Genomic DNA, 20,549 nt, shown 5'->3' on the forward strand with positions numbered 1-20,549 from the left:
CATTCTTTGTAGATAAAATCCGTAATATACTATGTTAAATAAGGCTCTTAATATTTCCAAAAATGCCTTTCAAAGCTTTAATGGCATGATTAAACAATTTTTTTTAAGATAACAATTTAAAACAGCTCCAATCAGCCAAATTGAAGAAAATACAACTCCATTCCGGTGAAGAACATCATGCCATAATAATGCTTGTGGAAAAGGGGAGAGGTTAGGTAAAACAACGTAGGTAATAATTCTACATAAGTTCTTATGACTTGATTTTGAAGTTCTTGTCATCTTATGATTCCAAAATTTAAGAATCGTAACAAATATTCTCCTTTCAAGCTCCATGGTGAATAGGAGCTGCCTGTGTTTATTATTTACATGCAACTAACTAGTGGTGTATATCAGCAGTTTCGTGTCATGCCGTATCAGAATCAGAAGTACGTTGTTGGATAAGATCTTCTGTATTTTCCTCGTATGCAATTTCCTCTTGTGGTTCTTGTATAGGACCTTGAGGGGTTCCAAACACAGTGGAAAATATCTTACTATGACACTCATCACAGAAAAAGAAATAGGAAAAGTGGCCCTCATTTTGTAGCTTGTGGATTATTGCCTCTGGTAATACCCGTCCTATGTATTCCATCATTGATGGTGGGACCACTCTATCATCCATTCCCTGTTCAAAATTCAAGAAGGAAACGTCAGACCCGCATGTAACAAGTTCAACTGTAAGAAAGTTAAGACAACAAGAAAAACAAGGAAACAACAAAAAAAAAAAAAAGAAGAAACGAAAGAAAGGAGGGCGTTTATGAGTTTGTTCTGTAGTACAGATTAGTTAATCCATGAACAAGTGTCATCTAAGTTCTAAGACTGTAGTAAAAGAATTTAGAAGTCATTAAATTGGCTTAATAGTAGGATAAAAAATTATTTTATGTTAATTACAGGATTTGTTTGGATGAATTTTTAAAATAATATTTTTTTTGAATTTTTTTTTTAAAAATTAGAAAAATAAAAATAATTTTATGTTTAGATATCTTATGTAAAAAGATTATTTTATTTATGTTTGGATATAACAATATAAAAAATATTTTTTTGTTTATTTATTACATAAAAACATCTTTGTTTTAAATAAAAAAGATTTTTTAAAAAAGGAAAAAATTATAACTAATAAACAAAATGTTTTTTTCTAGTAGTTTTATTTTTACTATTAAAAATTTAACAAACACGCTAAAAAAATAAAAAAATCATTGAAAAAAGATTTTTTAGATTTTTTCAACAACTTAATGACACACAAACAAGCTTATAGTATCCTCTGATGTCTCTTTCCATTAAATTATGATTATTATTTTTTATCGGAATAATAAATATAAAAGTAAAGTTAGAATAAAATAAGTATCGAAAGCATCATTAAATAATATTGAGCAACAAATTTATAGCTAAAAAGACACTTATTTCGACCACCAAGAAGACTTGGTTGATCAAAACTCAATTTTGAGGTACTGGTCATGCATAATGAAATAACCTTGAATACCATAGTTTACTGATAAGAAGATCAAGTTCCTGATATATAACAGAAATGTAGAACATGATAGCAGCAATAGCCAATGAAGGTTATGACTTATGAGTTTCAAACCTGCCATATGTGTATAAGGCCAGGAAATCCTTCTAACTCACATTCTGCCTGACTGTACATGGACTTCAACCAAAGAAGTAAACTTCTTGTTTGACACTTCCTCTGCACACGAAGTTCTTCTATGCCAAAACCCCATTTCGATACCTGAAGAATAACTTCCTCTATAAATGGCTGCACACTTCCCTGACGAACCGACTCCTCCACATCACGCTGCCAAAATTCTTCAAATTCTGGTTCTTCAATCAAAATCTCATCCTGAACATATGAAAAAGATCATGACAGAAATCCATTTCATTACACTGCAGCTTAAAGTCAATGCTCAATAATATTTGATCATGATCTAATGTTATCACACAATCACCTTCTTTCCTAATGAATAATATAGCTGCTTATCAATTTGATCATGATTTTCCGGCAAGAAGTTCTTCTTGTAGAAAAAAGAGAGAAGTTTCGGAAACCTATGAGCCAATATATACATAAATTTCCTCTTTGGCAGCCACTTCACCCAAGTTCTTTTCATCTCGTCTTTAACCATGCCAGGTTCATATGGATTAATCATAGGAGCTAGCATCACTGCACCTGCAATCTCAGGTAAGACCATAAATCACATTATTAGATGACAAATGTACGAGGAGCACTATAAAGGTAACCAGACACTATACATTTTATCAAGGCTAACAACCTGCGACTCTGTCAGGAATATATCTGAGTGATGCCCAGGCATGAACACATCCACTTGAATGACATAGCACCCAGAACTTATCAGTAACATTGACAGCATTGGCTAAATGTAACATGTCAGTGGCTGATGAATTGAGATTTCTGGTGGGATGAGGGTCACTTTCCCCAAAACCAGGAAGATCATATGTGACCAAATGGACACCGTAATCTTCAAGCAATGATGCTTTAACCCCAGGTATACCTTGCATAGGTAGGGAGCAAGACAACAGAACATAACAAAAGATTAGAACTCTAATTGGCAGTGTATGCTGTTGATAAGAAGATGCATGAAATACAATTGAAGCCCTTTTCTCTGATTATTAAGAAAAACTAAATTACTTCTTATACCTGCTAATCGAGATGAAAGTAAAGAATGTGGAGCAACAAGAGAAAATCTAGCTCTGCCAGCTGAAACACCTTGCTCATAATAAGACATGTTTCTACCGTCTGGAAGTAATATGCGTCTAGCACTGGGAGGGTGTGTGCGAACCTTCATCACCTCGGTTAGAGCATCATGATTGGGATCTACACTTATAGCTGCAAATAACTTGCATAAAGTTAGTAAATCCTGTAACAGATTAATTTAATAAATTACAGAACTTGTTCCAAAATCTGATAGAATAGAATGTACACGAGGATTGATTGACTGCAATGGCATAGATATAGAAAATCAATTATAGGCGAACACGCAAGTTCACTGAGGCATGGATAGTCAACCAATGATCCCATTGCAACAAGTTTCAAACTAGAGTGCATAGCGTTGTAACTGATAACTAACAACAATGAACAATTTTACTAATTATATCATTCCGATCATCCTTCTAATTCCTAAATAAAGTAAAAGTCAAATACTTCATGAAATGAATAATATAAAAACTTAAAAAGTAATTAAAAATTTTTTAAAAATTAGAAGGGTATTTAGAATGACTATTTCGGAGTATGTCATTATTTTTGAATAACAAAAGAATATTTATCCTCACAATTAGTAAATAGTGGCCGCATTAAATATTTTTTTTAACATGTTCAAGACAATGATGGTGATCGAAGACTAACATGTATAAACTATAAAATATAAATTGTTCTCGGAAACAAATTCATCACAACCGTGGAAATCCAATAGAAATATATGAGATGGAATTAGAATAAGAAACGAACCTGCGAGGGCAAGAACAAAGACGAAGACGACGATGGACCAGGCATGGAAGGGATCGCGATCCTCGGGCAAGAAATCGTTGAGGAAACTCAACCTCTTTGAGACCTTAGCGCAAGGCAGTGCGAAGTTTCTGAAAAGGAAGGAATCTTCGTTGAGAAAGTTCTGCCGCAGTATGTCCCTGCATCCCCTACCTAACTCCATCAGTATCTCACACCATGCCATCAAGAACCCCATCGCCTGCTCCTTCAAGCTCTCCTCCCCCTCCGCCACCACCACTGGCTCCTCCACGCTCGGCTGAGGCGGCGCGTACACCGATCTCCTCACCTCAAACGTCGTGGAAGACGAGAAACCGACCGGATCGTCGTCCATGAGACTCGCTAGCTCATCGCTCCACGAATTCGTCACTCTCATTTCCGCCATTAATTATTTATTTCCCACTCACACTCACTCACTGGAAGCAGAGTTTCATAACTCGTGAAACGGTTTATGACATCACAAAATGAATTGCAGTGGAGATAATGATGGTGATAGAACACGAATCATTCGATTAACTGCTACTCTCTCTCTCTCTCTCTCTCTCTCTCTCTCTCTCTCGGATGCGTGATCTGGAAGCGAAGTGTTGAATAAAAACAAAAGGAAAAGATTAAAAAGAAGAGGGAGATAGGAATAGTAGTACTAAGTCTAACCAACCAAATAAAGAAAGAAGGAAAATGCAAAAAGTAAGTATGGAATGGAATGTGGAGTGGGTAGTGGTAACTCTCTGTTATTCTGACAGTGGTGAGACATGTGCCCCAGTGAAAATCACAAGGCCTATGCGAAGTGTTAGCATTTTCCTTGATTTTCTACTGCTACTTACTGTTTGGTTTGCCAAGCAAGAGAGAGTCAACTAAGACGGTCAAGGAAAAATAGAATAATAAAAGGGTGACCTATTCCACTATTCCATTACAGATGACAAGGAATTTTGTAAGCAGCAACAATTTTGTTTAGTCTTTCCATTAAAGGTATTTGTCTCAAATTTTGATTTATGTAAACTTTTTTAGTTCATAGAAAAAGGAGAGAGGTTTATTATATTTGAATTAACAAAATCTCATTAAATAATTCAGAGGGAGCAAATGTGTTGTACTAGGAAGTGGAAAGGAGTGAGGGAAGGAGATTTGGTGGGCAGCTGGGGGCGGGCCAATTGTTTAGTGGGGACAGTTGTTGGTGGCAGTGTCAGATAATCAGCAATTCAGCATCACATGTGATGAGTTGCCTGGATCAATTCAATGTCATCGGGATCTTTTCTTTCTCGTCAATCTTCTCATGTGCTCATCTCCCATTATTTTTATTATTAGATAATTGCTATTAAAATTTATTTATTTTTTATTATGTTTAGTTTTTTTATCTATTTCATTTCTTCATTTTAAAATTTAATAGATATTTTAACTTTTTTTAAAGAAAAAATTTCAAGTGTAGATACATCATTATTTTGATTATTTTCCTTCTATCCTCAACCTTCCCGTTTTTTCGGTAAACGACCTTTCATTTTTTTTTTCAAGTGAATAACAAATGAAGAAAACCCATACCGTTTTTTCTTTTGGGTAGCCCTAGCTCTGGTTATTGGGCTTTACAAACAGAAGATCCAGGCAATATTAGAAAACTTGGTACTTTCTTCTTCTGGAAGATGACTTAGCATTTGGGTTTAATAATTGGACTCCGTAGCCCAATATAGTAGCAGTGAGGAATGAATATTTAGCGTGCTTGAAACACATTAATATTCTAATTTGGATAAATTTAATTGAACCACTTTTTGAAATAAAACTTTTTTTTACGTAATTGCAATATAATGCATGTTAATTGTTGAGCTTGTATCTTTCCTTAAAAATAACTGTAATTGTTTTCATGTGAATTTTTAAAATAAGTCATTATTAGAAAAAAGTAGTTACTAAAATAATAGTGTTTTGAGAGTTTTTTGAAATTGTAATTTGGGTTTAAATATAAGATCTAAATTTCTTTTGGAATAGCATTTGATGTTTTTTGATGTTGAGGTGTCCAACATCTTAATAAAGATAGAAAGTGGTACCTGCAAGAGACTCTAATACTTAAGTTAGCAAAATTTTAGGCAAATTTTTTTATGTAAAATAGAGTTTGAAGAATACCTGACGTGTCAGCGTATTTATAGTTGTGAGTGGTGAGTAGATAACCACTTTATAAAATGGTTTTACCTTTGATAGTGAATAATTATTCCTTTTTATTAGGGAGGTTCTTGAGATCTCATTTCTAAATTAATAGGAGATATCATAGGGGTTAGTTGCTTATTTAAATAAGTAATGCTAAGCCCATGTTGACGTGTCCAACATCCACAAAGTCGGGTAGGTAGTAATGTAAATATGAATACTTATATGTAGAGTGTTGGTTGGATTTCGTTCATTTTGGACATGGCTTAGTTGTAGGCTCAGGTATAAACAGTGCTCTTACTTGAGACCGAGCTTCTTTAAGTCTAATTCAATCAATTTTAAGTCGGTCCTGATCTCTTGTAGTTTTCTTTCATTCAAGTCGGGTTTACAATCTGCCTTGAAAAATAAGTCGAGTACTAGAGGTGATTTAAATATGAACGTTACGTCTTTTCGTAATCGTTCGCGTGTAGTTTCAGTTACTTTGGTAACCGTGCGAGTCATTATATAGGGGATAAAATTACCGTTTTGTCCCTAGTGGTTATATATGTAACGACCTAATTTCTAATACGTCATGATCATACTAAAAGTAATGTGTTATTGACCTATTTTTTATTATCTATTTAATATTAAGCCTTTACGACATTAACACATTCTAGTTTTATCAGATGAAAGCTAATAAATTTATTTTTATTCATTAATAACCGTTTGAAAAAGACTTTCAATCAATAATAATCACATAATTACTACAAATACATTATAGTTAATCAATAAACAAAATATACAAGTCTAACCCTCTGAAATAAAAGCTTCAACTAACAAGGCGAGGAAAAATAAATTTTAACAACAACTTAACTTGCAAACAAACTCTTCTATGCTTCTACAGTTTCACAAAAGCCTTCATACCTGTAACTAAAAAAGTTGGAAAGAGGGGGTAAGAACTGGGGAGTTCTTAGTAGGGTCGGGGTTAGAAATCAAGTTCATTTTACTATTGTTAGCCAACAGCATCAACAAGTAACAGAATACATTCAACTTAACAAATAAAGAATACAGAAATCCAACAATCATAAAGTACATACAGAGCACCTGCACACATACACAGAAAATACATCACAGAGGAATACGTACAAACAAGCATGATGCATGTCTAGCCCTACGCAAGCCATGAGATGATGTGTCAATTGCCTATCCGCTCCCAACATTACCCGGACAAAAGTTTCAGATATGACTTTCCATATGCATACAGTGTATATATACGTCTTATGGCCAGACCGCATACAATATGACTTTTAAATGTGTTATAATATGCTTACATTCGAAAAATAGTTCATAATATGTAAGCATCTCCACTATACATTTGGCATTAAGGCCCAAACAACAATCATGCTTCATCTGCTCTCATGAGGCAAATAGTCTTTATAATTTTTTTTTCATCTTTGACACTTTTACTCTCCTGTGGCAGAGATCTGCTCTTATGTGATAGACATCTCTTTAGTTAATATATTATTTTCTTTTCTATTTCCTACTCTCCTGTGGCAAAAGTTCTTTAAATTCTTTTAGTCTTTATTCTTTACTCTACTGTGACAGAGATCCCTTTAATCTATTTCTTTTCTTATTTTTTCTTTTCTTTCTTCTTTTCTATCTTATCTTTCTCTTTTACTTTCTTACATTTCAACAATATAAATTATCTACGCACTCCTTTTTCGCCATTCCCTGAGTATCTTATGAATAAAGAATCAAAGATTTTTAACTTAACTTTGTTTTTCTAAATCTTTTAAAGGGTATAGCTATTTTATCTTCTTATAATATTATAAATAGATATAAAATAATATTTTTTAATCAGAATACTAATATATTATATTAATATAAGAAAATTATTATTAATAACAAAAGAATAATATCATTATTGCTTTACTATTATTTAAAACTTGTTAACTAAAGTTTTATACTTAGACTTTTAAGAATAATATTTTAACCTTAAACTTTAAAATAGTTTTACTTTTAACCCAATAATTTTATAAATTATTAAAATAATCTTACATATTTTAATATTTTTAAAAATATCTTTGAACTTTATAAAATATTCATTTTATTCCTGAACTTCTGCTTATTACCCAAAATACGCATAAACTTATAAAATTACTATTTTTAACTACGATCTTTTATCAAAATACAATCTTATTCTAAAAAATAAACTGTGTTGGTGATCACACCTCCTCTTTAAAAACTGAACCTTCTTTTAATTTTTTCAAATTTTTTATTTAATTTTTAATAAATTTTTGAACTTCTTGATTATCGATTTTCACAGAGTTCACCTTAGCCTTTCAACCACCAAATCTTATCATCAATTTTTCATCGAGAACAAGCTTATAAACAACCTTTAAATCAACCAAAACAGTTCGGTTCTTGCTGTCCTCTTGAAGCCGAACTACAAGTCAATTTTCTTGAGCTGCTGCTTGTAGAGAGATTGTCTCAATCCATTGTTGAGTTTGTTTAGTAAACCCAAAATTTTATGTAAAAAATAAGAATAAACTTCAAAAACCATAAAATTTTTATCAAGAATTTAGAAGTGAAAGTGGAGCATATCTCCAAGCAATTGACAAAAAAGCTTTCAAGTAAGACAATGCTAAATCCTATAGAAGAATGCAAGGCAATCAATGTAAGGGGTTTATGATGAGCGGATAATTTATACACTTTTTGGCATTATTTTTAGTATGTTTTAGTTAGTTTTTATTATATTTTTATTACTTTTTATTTAAAATTCAATTTTCTGGACTTTACTATGATTTTGTGTGTTTTTCTGTGATTTCAGGTATTTTCTGGCTGAAATTGAGGGACTTGAGCAAAAATCTGATTCAGATGCTGAAAAAGGACTGCAGATGCTGTTGGATTCTGACCTCCCTGCACTCGAAGTAGATTTTCTGGAGCTACAAAAGCCCAATTAGTGCGCTCTCAACTGCGTTGGAAAGTAGACATCCTGGGCTTTCCAGCAATATATAATAGTACACACTTTGCCCGAGATTTGATGGCCCAAATCGGCGTTCCAAATCAGCTCAAGACTGCCCGGCGTTAAACGCCGGAACTGGCACAAAAGTGGGAGTTAAACACCCAAACTGGCACAAAAGCTGGCGTTTAACTCCAAGAAAAGTCTCTACATGAAAATGCTTCAATGCTCAGCCCAAGCACACACCAAGTGGGCCCGGAAGTGGATTTTTATGTCATTTACTCATTTTTGTAAACCCTAAGCTACTAGTTCTCTATAAATAGGACCTTTTGCTATTGTATTTTCATCTTTGGATCACTTTAGATCTTCAGATCATCTTTGGACGTCTAGTTCTTAGATCATGGGGGCTGGCCTCTCGGCCATGCCTAGATCTTGTTCTTATGTATTTTCAACGGTGGAGTTTCTACACACCATAGATTAAGGTGTGGAGCTCTGCTGTACCTCGAGTATTAATGCAATTACTATTGTTCTTCTATTCAATTTAGCTTATTCTTGTTCCAAGATATTCATTCGCACCCAAGAACTTGATGAATGTGATAATTATGTAACGCTCATCATCATTCTCACTTATGAACGCGTGCCTGACAACCACTTCCGTTCTACAAGCAAACAAGGCTTGAATGTTTATCTCTTGGATTCCTTAATCAGAATCTTCGTGGTATAAGCTAGAATTGATGGCGGCATTCTTGAGAATCCGGAAGGTCTAAACCTTGTCTGTGGTATTCTGAGTAGGATTCAAGGATTGAATGACTGTGACAAACTTCAAACTCGCAATTGTGGGGCGTTAGTGACAGACGCAAAAGAATCACTGGATTCTATTCCGACATGATCGAGAACCGACAGATGAATAGCCGTGCTGTGATAGAGCGCGTTGAACATTTTCACTGAAAGGACAGGACTGTAGCCATTGACAACGGTGATGCCCAACATACAGCTTGCCATGGAAAGGAGTAAGAAGGATTGGATGAAGACAGTAGGAAAGCAGAGAGACGGAAGGGACAAAGCATCTCCATATGCTTATCTGAAATTCTCACTAATGAATTACATAAGTATCTCTATCTTTATTTTATGTTTTATTCATCTTTTAATTATCAATCCTCCATAACCATTTGAATCCGCCTGACTGAGATTTACAAGATGACCATAGCTTGCTTCATACCAATAATCTCCGTGGGATCGACCCTTACTCGTGTAAGGTTTATTACTTGGACGACCCAGTGCACTTGCTGGTTAGTTGTGCGAAGTTGTGATAAAGAGTTGAGATTGCAATTGAGCGTACCATGTTGATATCGCCATTGATTATCACAATTTCGTGCACCAAGTTTTTGGCGCCGTTGCCGGGGATTGTTTGAGTTTGGACAACTGACGGTTCATCTTGTTGCTTAGATTAGGTATTCTGTTTTTAAGAATGAATTCTAGAGTTTCAAGGTGATGTTCTTATCATCACCAAAGCTGATTGATTTTCATCAATTTAGCTCTTGAATGTAATGTTCTGCTGAAGCTTGGCTAGCCATGTCTAATCTTTTTAGACTAAAGCTTTAGACTAACATTGCATGATTCTTGGAATTCTTATTAAAAATTTTGAATCTCTTTATTTTCTTTTCCATATAATTTTCGAAAAAATCCAAAAAAAATTATAAAATCTTAAAACCAAAAAAATAATTTTATGTTTCTTGTTTGAGTCTAGTGTCTAATTTTAAGTTTGGTGTCAATTGCATGTTTCTGTTCTTCTTGCATTTTTCGAATTCATTCATGTGTCTTCATTGATCTTCAAGTTGCTCTTGATGATTTCCTTGCTCTGATCTTTAAATTCTCTTGTCTTGAGTGTTTTGTTGTTTCTCATATGCATTCTCAATTTGTTAGTGTCAATAGTATACAAACTTCTAAGTTTGGTGTCTTGCATGCATTGTTTATTTGATCTTAGGGACATTTTGATTATTCCTCATCATTAAAAATTCAAAAAATATTTTTAATTTGTGTCTTTTCAAGTCAATAATACAGAGAATTGAAGATTCAGAACATACAGCAGAGGAATTACACAGAAAAAGCTGGGCATTCAAAACGCCCAGTGAGGAAGGAAAACTGGCGTTTAACGCCCAAAAGGGTAGCATTTTGGGTGTTAAACGCCAGAATGGATACCATTCTGGGTGTTTAACGCCAGGATGGCACAAGAGGGAAGATTTTGTTTTTAATTCAATTTTTTCAAGTTTCCATAATTTTTCAAAATCAAATCTTTTCAAATCATATCTTTTCAATCTTATATTTTCAAAATCAATTTCTTTCATTTTTCAAAAATACTTGCTAACAATTAATGATTTGATTCAACATTTCAAGTATGTTACCTTTTCTGTTGAGAAAGGTTTAATGTCTGAATCATATCTTTTAAATTTCTTGTTAGCCAAGTCATTAATTTTAAAAAAACTCAAATCTTTTTAAATTGCTTTTCAATCATATCTTTTCAATCACATCTTTTTCAAAATTAATTTTCAATAATATCTTTTTGATTTCTAATTTCAAAATCTTTTTCAAAATCACTTTATTTCTTTCCAAACTTTAATTTTCGAAAATTCTTCCCCTCTTCTCACATCCTTCTATTTATGGACTAACACTCCTCCTCAATGCACAATTCGAACTCTATCCCTCTTGATAAGTTCGAATTCTTCTACCTCCTCCTTCTATTCTTCTTTTCCTTTGACACCTCAAGGAATCTCTATACTGTGACACAAAGGATTCCATATTTTCTTGTTCTCTTCTCTTTCATATGAGCAGGAGCAAAGACAAAAGCATTCTTGTTGAGGCTGATCCTGAACCTGAAAGGACCTTGAAGCGAAAGCTAAGAGAAGCTAAAGCACTACCCTCTGTAGAGGAGCTAACAGAAATCTTCAAACAAGAAGAAGACATGGCAGCCGAAAACAACAACAATGTCAACAATGCAAGGAAGGTGCTGGGTGACTTTACTGTACATACTCCCGACTTCTATGGGAGAAGCATCTCTATCCCTGTCGTTGGAACAAACAACTTTGAGCTTAAGCCTCAATTAGTTTCTCTAATGCAACAGAATTGCAAGTTCCATGGACTTCCATTGGAAGATCCTCATAAGTTTTTAGCTGAATTCTTGCAAATCTGTGACACTGTCAAGACCAATGGGGTTGACCCTGAGGTCTACAAACTTATGCTATTCCCTTTTGCTGTAAGAGACAGAGCTAGGATATGGTTGGACTCACAACCTAAAGAAAGCCTGAACTCTTGGGAAAAGCTAGTCAATGCCTTCTTGGCAAAGTTTTTTCCACCTCAAAAATTGAATAAGCTTAGAGTGGAGGTCCAAACCTTCAGACAGAAAGAAGGTGAATCCCTCTATGAAGTTTGGGAAAGATACAAACAATTGATCAGAAAGTGACCTTCTGACATGCTTTCTGAATAGAGCATCATAGGTATCTTCTATGATGGTCTATCTGAACTGTCCAAGATGTTATTGGATAGCTCTGCTGGAGGATCTCTTCATCTGAAAAAGATGCTTGCAGAAGCTCAAGAACTCATTAAAATAGTTGCAAATAACCAATTCATGTACACTTCTGAAAGGAATCCTGTGAACAATGGGATGAATCAGAAGAAAGGAGTTCTTGAGATTGATACTCTGAATGCCATATTGGCTCAGAACAAAATATTGACTCAGCAAGTCAATATGATTTCTCAAAGTCTGTCTGGAATGCAAGCTGCACCAAGCAGTACTAAGGACGCTTCATCTGAAGAAGAAGCTTATGATCCTGAGAACCCATCAATGGAAGAGGTGAATTACATGGGAGAACCCTATGGAAACACCTATAATCCTTCATGGAGAAATCATCCAAATCTCTCATGGAAGGATCAACAGAGACCTCAACAAGGTTTCAACAACAATAATGGTGGAAGAAACAGGTTTAGCAATGGCAAGTCTTTTCCATCATTTTCTCAGCAACAGACAGAGAATTCTAAGCAGAGCCACTCTGACTTAACAACCATGGTCTCTGATCTAATCAAAACCACTTAAAGTTTCATGACTGAAACAAGGTCCTCCATTAGAAACTTGGAGGCACAAGTGGGTCAGCTGAGTAAGAAAGTTACTGAACTCCCTCCTAGTACTCTTCCAAGCAATACAGAAGAGAATCCAAAAGGAGAGTGTAAGGCCATCAACATGGCCGAATTTGGAGAGGAGGAAAAGGCAGTGAGCGCCACTGAGGAAGACCTCAATGGACGTCCACTGGCCTCCAATGAGTTCCCTAATGAGGAACCATGGGAATCTGAGGCTCACACTGAGACCATAGAGATTCCATTGGATTTACTTCTGCCATTCATGAGCTCTGATGAGTATTCTTCCTCTGAAGAGGACGAAGATGTCACTGAAGAGCAAGTTGCCAAGTACCTTGGAGCAATCATGAAGCTAAATGACAATTTATTTGGTAATGAGACTTGGGAGGATGAACCCCCTTTGCTCACCAAAGAACTGGATGACTTGATGGTGCACGAATTTGCAATCCGTACAACTAACCAGCAAGTGCACTGGGTCGTCCAAGTAATACCTTACGTGAGTAAGGGTTGATCCCACGGAGATTATTGGTTTGAAGCAAGCTATGTTTATTTTATTAATCTTAGTCAGGATGCCAATAAGATTATTTGGATTTAATTGTAAGAAGTAAAAGTGTTTGGAATAAGTAATTGTTACTTTATTAATGGAGGATATGTTGGAGTGTTGGAGATGCTTTGTCCTCTGAATTTTTGAAATGTAACATTCAACTCAATTGTTTGTAAAGTTCCATCCATGGCAAGCTGTATGTAGGGTGTCACCATTGTCAGTGGCTACTTCCCATCCTCTCAGTGAAAACGGTCCAGATGCTCTGTCACAGCACTCGATCATGTTGGAATAGGATCCATTGATCCTTTTACGTTTGTCATCACGCCCAGCAATCGCGAGTTTGAAGTGCGTCACAGCCATTCAATCCTTGAATCCTACTTGGAATACCACAGACAAGGTTTAGACTTTCCGGATCCTCAAGAGTGGCTGCCATCAGTTCTAGCTTATACCACGAAGATTCTGATTAAGGAAGCTAAGAGATGCTCATTCAATCTGATGTAGAACGGAGGTATTTGTCAGGCACACGTTCATGGATTGAGGAAGGTGATGAGTGTCACGGATCATCACCTCCTTCACAATTAAGCGCGAATGAACATCTTAGATAGGAACACACACACATTTGAATGGAGAAATAGAAACAATTGCATTAATTCATTGAGACGCTGCAGAGCTCCTCACCCCCAAAAATGGAGTTTAGAGACTCATGCCATCAAAGTGTATAAAATTCAGATCTGAAAATGTCATGAGATACAAAATAAGTCTATAAAAGTTGTTTAAATAGTAAACTAGTAACCTAGGTTTACAGAATATGAGTAAACTAAGATAATTGGTGCAGAAATCCACTTCTGGGGCCCACTTGGTGTGTGCTGGGGCTGAGACTTAAGCCTCTCACGTGCTTGGGTTGTTTCTGGAGTTGAACGCCAGGTTGTAACGTGTTTTGGGCGTTGAACTCCAACTTGTAACCTGTTTCTGGCGCTGGACGCCAGACTGCAGCATGGAACTGGCGTTGAACGCCAGTTTACGTTCTTTATCTTTGCGCAAAGTATGGACTATTATATATTTCTGGAAAGACCTGGATGTCTACTTTCCAACCCAATTGAGAGCGCATCAATTGGACTTCTGTAGCTCTAGAAAATCCATTCCGAGTTCAGGGAGGTCAGGATCCAACAGCATCAGCAGTCCTTTTTCAGCCTAAATCAGATTTTTGCTCAGCTCCCTCAATTTCAGTCAGAAAATACCTGAAATCACAGAAAAATATACAAAATCATAGTAAAGTCCAGAAATATGATTTTTGCCTAAAAAATAATGATATTCTACTAAAAACTAATTAAAACATACTAAAATCTACATGAAACTACCCCCAAAAAGCGTATAAAATATCCGCTCATCACAACACCAAACTTAAACCGTTGCTTGTCCCCATGCAACTAGATAAATAAAAGAGGATAGAAAGAAGTCAAGAAGAAATAATATCTCAGAGTTTTAAGTGAAGCCCAGATTCTAATTAGATGAGCGGGACTAGTAGCTTTTTGCCTCTGAACAGTTTTGGCATCTCACTTTATCCTTTGAAATTCAGAATGGTTGGCATCCATAGGAACTTAGAATTCAGATAGTATTATTGATTCTCCTAGTGTAGCATGTTGATTCTTGAACACAGTTACTTTATGAGTCTTGGCCGTGGCCCTAAGCACTTTGTTTTCCAGTATTACCACCGGATACATAAATGCCACAGACACATAATTGGGTGAACCTTTTCAGATTGTGACTTAGCTTTGCTAAAGTCCCCAATTAGAGGTGTCCAGGGTTCTTAAGCACACTCTTTTGCCTTGGATCACGACTTTAACCACTTAGTCTCAAGCTTTTCACTTGGACCTGCATGCCACAAGCACATGGTTAGGGACAACTTGATTTAGCCGCTTAGGCCTGGATTTATTTCCTTGGGCCCTCCTATCCATTAATGCTCAAAGCCTTGGATCCTTTTTACCCTTGTCTTTTGGTTTTAAGGGCTATTGGCTATTTTTGCTTGCTTTTTCTTTCTCTCTTCTTTTTTTTTTGGAAAAATATATTTTTTTCCTTTCTTTTTCACTGCTTTTTCTTACTTCAAGAATCAATTTCATGATTTTTCAGATCATCAATAATATTTTTCTTGTTCATCATTCTTTCAGGAGCCAACAATTTTAACATTCATAAAATTCAATATCAAAATTATGCACTGTTCAGGCATTCATTCAGAAGACAAAAAGTATTGCCACCACATATAAATAATTAAAATTTTCCTTATTAAGAACTCGAAAAAAATTAAATTGCCTCTTTATTCTAATTATCTACTATTTTACTCATGTTTGGTGATGATGAGAAAAATAAATTATAACTTAATTGGAAATAAAACCAGAATAGATATGCTAATTACTACTACTAATATATAACTTCTAAGGTAAATTCCTAATAAGAACAGTTATCACAGAGTTAAGGGCAAAGATTAGAACTCAACGACCTTTATTTTGGGAAGTGGATGTTCCTCTAGTCTGTGGGGTGCTTGGTCCTTCAAGAGATAATTTCTGACGCTTCAGTTCCTTTAAGTCACATCCTTGCTCTTCCTGTTCCCTTATGTGCCATGATCTTGATGAGTTTTAGCTCATTGATCATGGCGAATCACACCAAACTTAGAGGTTTGCTTGTCCTCAAGCAAAAGAAAGGAAAGGAGAGGAATAGTAGGAGAGGCAAATTCGAAATTCAAAAGATATGATGAGTTGAAAAAGATATGAGAAGAAATTAAAAATATTTGAAAAGAGTTCAAAAAGATAGATGAGTTTTGAAAAAGTTTTGAAAAGAAATTAAAGAAAAATCAAGAAATATGTTTAGAAAGAAAAAAATTTTTTGAAATTGAAGTTGAAAGATGAGAGTTTGTAACATGTTTATGCAATAAATCATGAATTGAAACGTGAAAATTGGAAAAAATTTGAATTGAAAACGAAATTACCTCCTCCCCACAATCCTAGCGTTAAACGCCCAAACGCTGCATGTTTTGGGCGTTTAACGCCCAATTGCTGCTTCTCCTGGGCGTTCGACGCCCACCTGTTGCTTCTTTCTGGCGTTGAACGCCAGGAAGTCCTGTGTCACTGGGCGTTTTTCTGAACGCCCAGGACGCTGTCAATCTGGCGTTAAACGCACAGAAGGTGCTTCTTTCTGGCGTTCAACGCCCAGAAGATGCTCCTTTCTGGCGTTTAACGCCCAGATGGCTACCCTTACTGGCGTTAAACGCCCAGTGGGTGCTTCTTTTGGGCGTTCAACGCCCAAAATGTTTCTTACTAGCTTTTTCACGCCAGTGAGGTTCCAAATTCCCTTGTAACTTTGTGAATTCAAGCAATTGCTATTTTACCTTGAAGATACTTTGACATATACTTGTAAAAATCAATTAATTAACAAATAAACTTTATAAATGGCTGGGTTGCCTCCCAGCAAGCGCTTTTTTATTTTCATTAGCCGGACTATTACTGAGCTTTAATCAAGCCTCAGTTTTGAGCATTCTTGCTCAAAATTGCCTTCAAAATAATGTTTGACTCTTTGTCCATTAACAATGAACTTTTTATTAGAATCATTATCCTGAAGCTCTACTGCCTTATAGTTTGCAATGTCTGCAAACCATGGCACTTCCTGGATGGCAAAGAGTTGCTCATCCGGAAAGGTTTCATAGATCTCAGTAAGAGGGAGGGACGCCCCTTCTACTGGTTCTATTCGGGACAGGTGATCTGCTACTTGGTTTTCTGTCCCTTTTCTGTCTCTTATTTCTATATCAAACTCTTGCAGAAGCAACACCCATCTGATAAGTCTGGGTTTTGAATCCTGCTTTGTGAGTAGATATTTAAGAGCAGCATGATCAGTGTACACAATCACTTTTGATCCTACTAAATAGGATCTAAACTTGTCAATAGCGTAAACCACTGCAAGCAGCTCTTTTTCTGTGGTTGTGTAATTCTTCTGTGCGTCATTTAAAACATGACTGGCATAGTAAATAACGTGCAGAAGCTTGTCATGTCTCTGTCCCAACACTGCACCAATGGCATAGTCACTGGCATCACACATTAATTCAAATGGTAATGTCCAGTCTAGTGCAGAGATGACTGGTGCTGTGACCAGCTTAGCTTTCAGAGTCTCAAACGCCTGCAGACACTCCTTATCAAAGATAAATGGCATGTCAGCAGCTAGCAGATTACTTAGAGGTTTGGCAATTTTTGAAAAATCCTTTATAAACCTCCTATAGAATCCTGCATGCCCCAGAAAGCTTCTGATTGCCTTAACATTGGCTGCTGGTGGTAATTTTTTAATTACTTCTACCTTAGCTTGATCCACCTCTATTCCCTTGTTCGAGATTTTGTGCCCAAGGACAATTCCTTCAGTCACCATAAAGTGACATTTCTCCCAGTTTAAAACTAGGTTGGTCTCTTGGAATCTCTTTAGAACAAGTGCTAGATGGTCAAGACAGGAGCTGAATGAGTCTCCAAATATTGAAAAGTCATCCATGAAGACTTCCAGAAATTTTTCCACCATGTCAGAGAAAATTGAGAGCATGCACCTCTGAAAGGTTGCAGGTGCATTGCACAGGCCAAATGGCATCCTTCTGTATGCAAATACTCCAGATGGGCATGTGAATGCCGTTTTCTCTTGATCTTTTGGATCTACTGCAATTTGATTATAACCTGAATATCCATCCAAGAAGCAGTAGTATTCATGACCTGCTAGTCTTTCTAGCATCTGGTCTATGAATGGTAAAGGAAAATGATCCTTTCTGGTAGCTGTATTGAGCCTTCTATAATCAATACACATACGCCACCTTGTAACTGTTCTTGTAGGAACCAGTTCATTTTTTTCATTATGAACCACTGTCATGCCTCCCTTCTTAGGGACGACTTGGACAGGGCTTACCTAGGGGCTATCAGAAATAGGATAAATAATCCCAGCCTCTAGTAATTTAGTGACCTCCTTCTGCACCACTTCCTTCATGGTTGGATTCAGCCGCCTTTGTGGTTGAACTACTGGCTTGGCGTCACCCTCCAGTAAGATCTTGTGCATGCATCTGGCTGGGCTAATGACCTTGAGATCACTGATGGACCACCCAAGAGCTGTCTTGTGTGTCCTTAGCACTTGAATTAGTGCTTCCTCTTCCTGTGGCTCTAAGGTAGAGCTTATAATTACAGGAAAGGTATCACCTTCTCCCAGAAATGCATATTTTAGGGATGGTGGTAATGGTTTGAGCTCGGGTTTGGGAGGTTTCTCCTCTTCCTGAGGGATTTTCAGAGGTTTTATTATTCTCTCTGATTCCTCCAAATCAGGCTGAACATCTTTAAAAATGTTCTCTAGCTCTGATTCGAGACTCTCAGCCATATTGACCTCTCTTACCAGAGAGTCAATGATATCAACACTCATGCAGTCATTTGGGGTCTCTGGATGTTGTATAGCTTTGACAACATTCAACTTGAACTCCTCCTCATTGACTCTCAGGGTTACTTCCCCTTTTTGGATGTCAATGAGGGTTTGGCCAGTTGCTAGAAAAGGTCTTCCTAGAATGAGAGTTGCACTCTTGTGCTCCTCCATTTCCAGCACCACAAAGTCAGTAGGAAAAGCAAATGGCCCAACCTTGACAATCATGTCTTCAATCACGCCTGATGGGTATTTAATGGAGCCATCAGCAAGTTGAAGACATATCCGGGTTGGTTTGACTTCTTCAATCAAACCAAGCTTTGTGATAATAGATGCAGGTATTAAGTTGATACTTGCCCCAAGATCACATAGAGCTTGCTTGGTACAAGTACCCTCTAATGTGCATGGTATCATAAAGCTCCCGGGATCTTTAAGCTTCTTAGGTAAGCTTTTCAGAATGACTGCACTGCATTCTTCAGTGAGGTAAATTTTTTCAGTTTCCCTCTAATCCTTCTTATGACTTAAGATCTCTTTCATGAACTTAGCATAAGAGGGTATTTGCTCAAGTGCCTCTGCAAACGGAATCTTTATTTCAAGAGTCCTGAGATAGTCTGCAAAGCGGGCAAATTGCTTATCCTGTTCCGCTTGGCGGAGTTTTTGAGGATAAGGCATTTTGGCTTTGTATTCCTCAACCTTAGTTGCTGCAGGTTTATTACCCACAGAAGTGAGTTGGGAAGCCTTTTTAGAAGGGTTGTTATCAGCACTTGTATGTGTCTGATCCCCCACTGGCATTTGAATGCCAGGGGTGGAAGCTGGAGTGGCATTAGACGCCAGCTCCTTGCCTGTTTCTGGCGTCTGAACGCCAGGACTATGCTCCCTTTGGGCGTTCAACGCCAAGTCCTTGCTTGTTTCTGGCATTGAACGCCAGGAATGAGCATGGTTTGCACGTTCAGCGCCAGTATTATTCCTCTCTGGGCTCTGATTGTCCTCAGAGAGATTTTGGGTAGCCATTTGTTCATTTTTTGGCTTCCTGCTGCCTTGAAGTGAGGTATTTAGTGTTTTCCCACTTCTTAATTGAACTGCTTGGTATTCTTCTGTTATTTGTTTTGACAGTTGCTTTTCTGTTTGCTTCAACTGTACTTCCATATTCATATTAGCCATTCTTGTTTCTTGTAATATCTCCTTGAACTCGGCTAGCTGTTTTGTTAGAAAGTCTAATTGTTGATTGAATTCATTAGCCTGATCTACAGGACTGAGTTCAGCAGTTACTGTTTTATCTTCTTCTTTCATGGAAGATTCACTGCTTAGGTACAAATGCTGATTTCTGACAACTGTATCAATAAGCTCTTGAGCTTCTTCAATTGTTTTTCTCATATGTATAGATCCACCAGCTGAGTGATCTAGAGAAATCTGAGCTTTTTCTGTAAGCCCATAGTAGAAGATGTCTAATTGCACCTACTCTGAAAACATTTCAGAGGGGCATTTTCTTAGCATCTCGCTGTATCTCTCCTAGGCATCATAAAGGGATTCATTATCTCCTTGTTTGAAGCCTTGGATGCTTAGCCTTAGCTGTGTCATCCGTTTTGGAGGAAAATAGTGATTCAGGAATTTTTCTGACAGTTGTTCCCATGTCCTTATGCTGTTCTTAGGTTGGTTATTTAACCACATCTTAGCTTGATCTTTTACAGCAAATGGAAAATTGGTTTATGATGAGTTCGAAAATTAATAATAAATAGAAAATAAAAGGGATAGAAATACTTATATAAATCAATAGTGGGAATTTCAGATAGGCGTATGGAGATGCTGTGCTCCTCTCGAATCTCTATTTTCTTATTACATTCATCCAATTCTTCTTACTCCTTTCCATGGCAAGC

The 20,549-nt window shown here is 36.4% G+C and overlaps 1 protein-coding gene across 1 annotated transcript; it reads right to left on the reverse strand.

Annotated features, from left to right (window-relative positions):
- Positions 1 to 257: 257 nt before the first annotated feature.
- On the reverse strand, positions 258 to 4,777 carry LOC112696471 (uncharacterized). Its single transcript, XM_025749263.3, has 6 exons — positions 3,494 to 4,777; positions 2,687 to 2,875; positions 2,301 to 2,540; positions 1,980 to 2,197; positions 1,619 to 1,873; positions 258 to 661 (listed from the first exon to the last, which is right to left on the reverse strand). Exons 1-6 carry the CDS (start codon positions 3,909 to 3,911, stop codon positions 404 to 406), a joined length of 1,578 nt encoding a protein of 525 aa, XP_025605048.1. The 5' UTR covers positions 3,912 to 4,777; the 3' UTR covers positions 258 to 403.
- Between the last annotated feature and the right edge of the window lie 15,772 nt (positions 4,778 to 20,549).

The sequence above is a fragment of the Arachis hypogaea genome, chromosome 6 (assembly GCF_003086295.3).
Source record: "Arachis hypogaea cultivar Tifrunner chromosome 6, arahy.Tifrunner.gnm2.J5K5, whole genome shotgun sequence".
Taxonomy (NCBI): domain Eukaryota; kingdom Viridiplantae; phylum Streptophyta; class Magnoliopsida; order Fabales; family Fabaceae; genus Arachis; species Arachis hypogaea.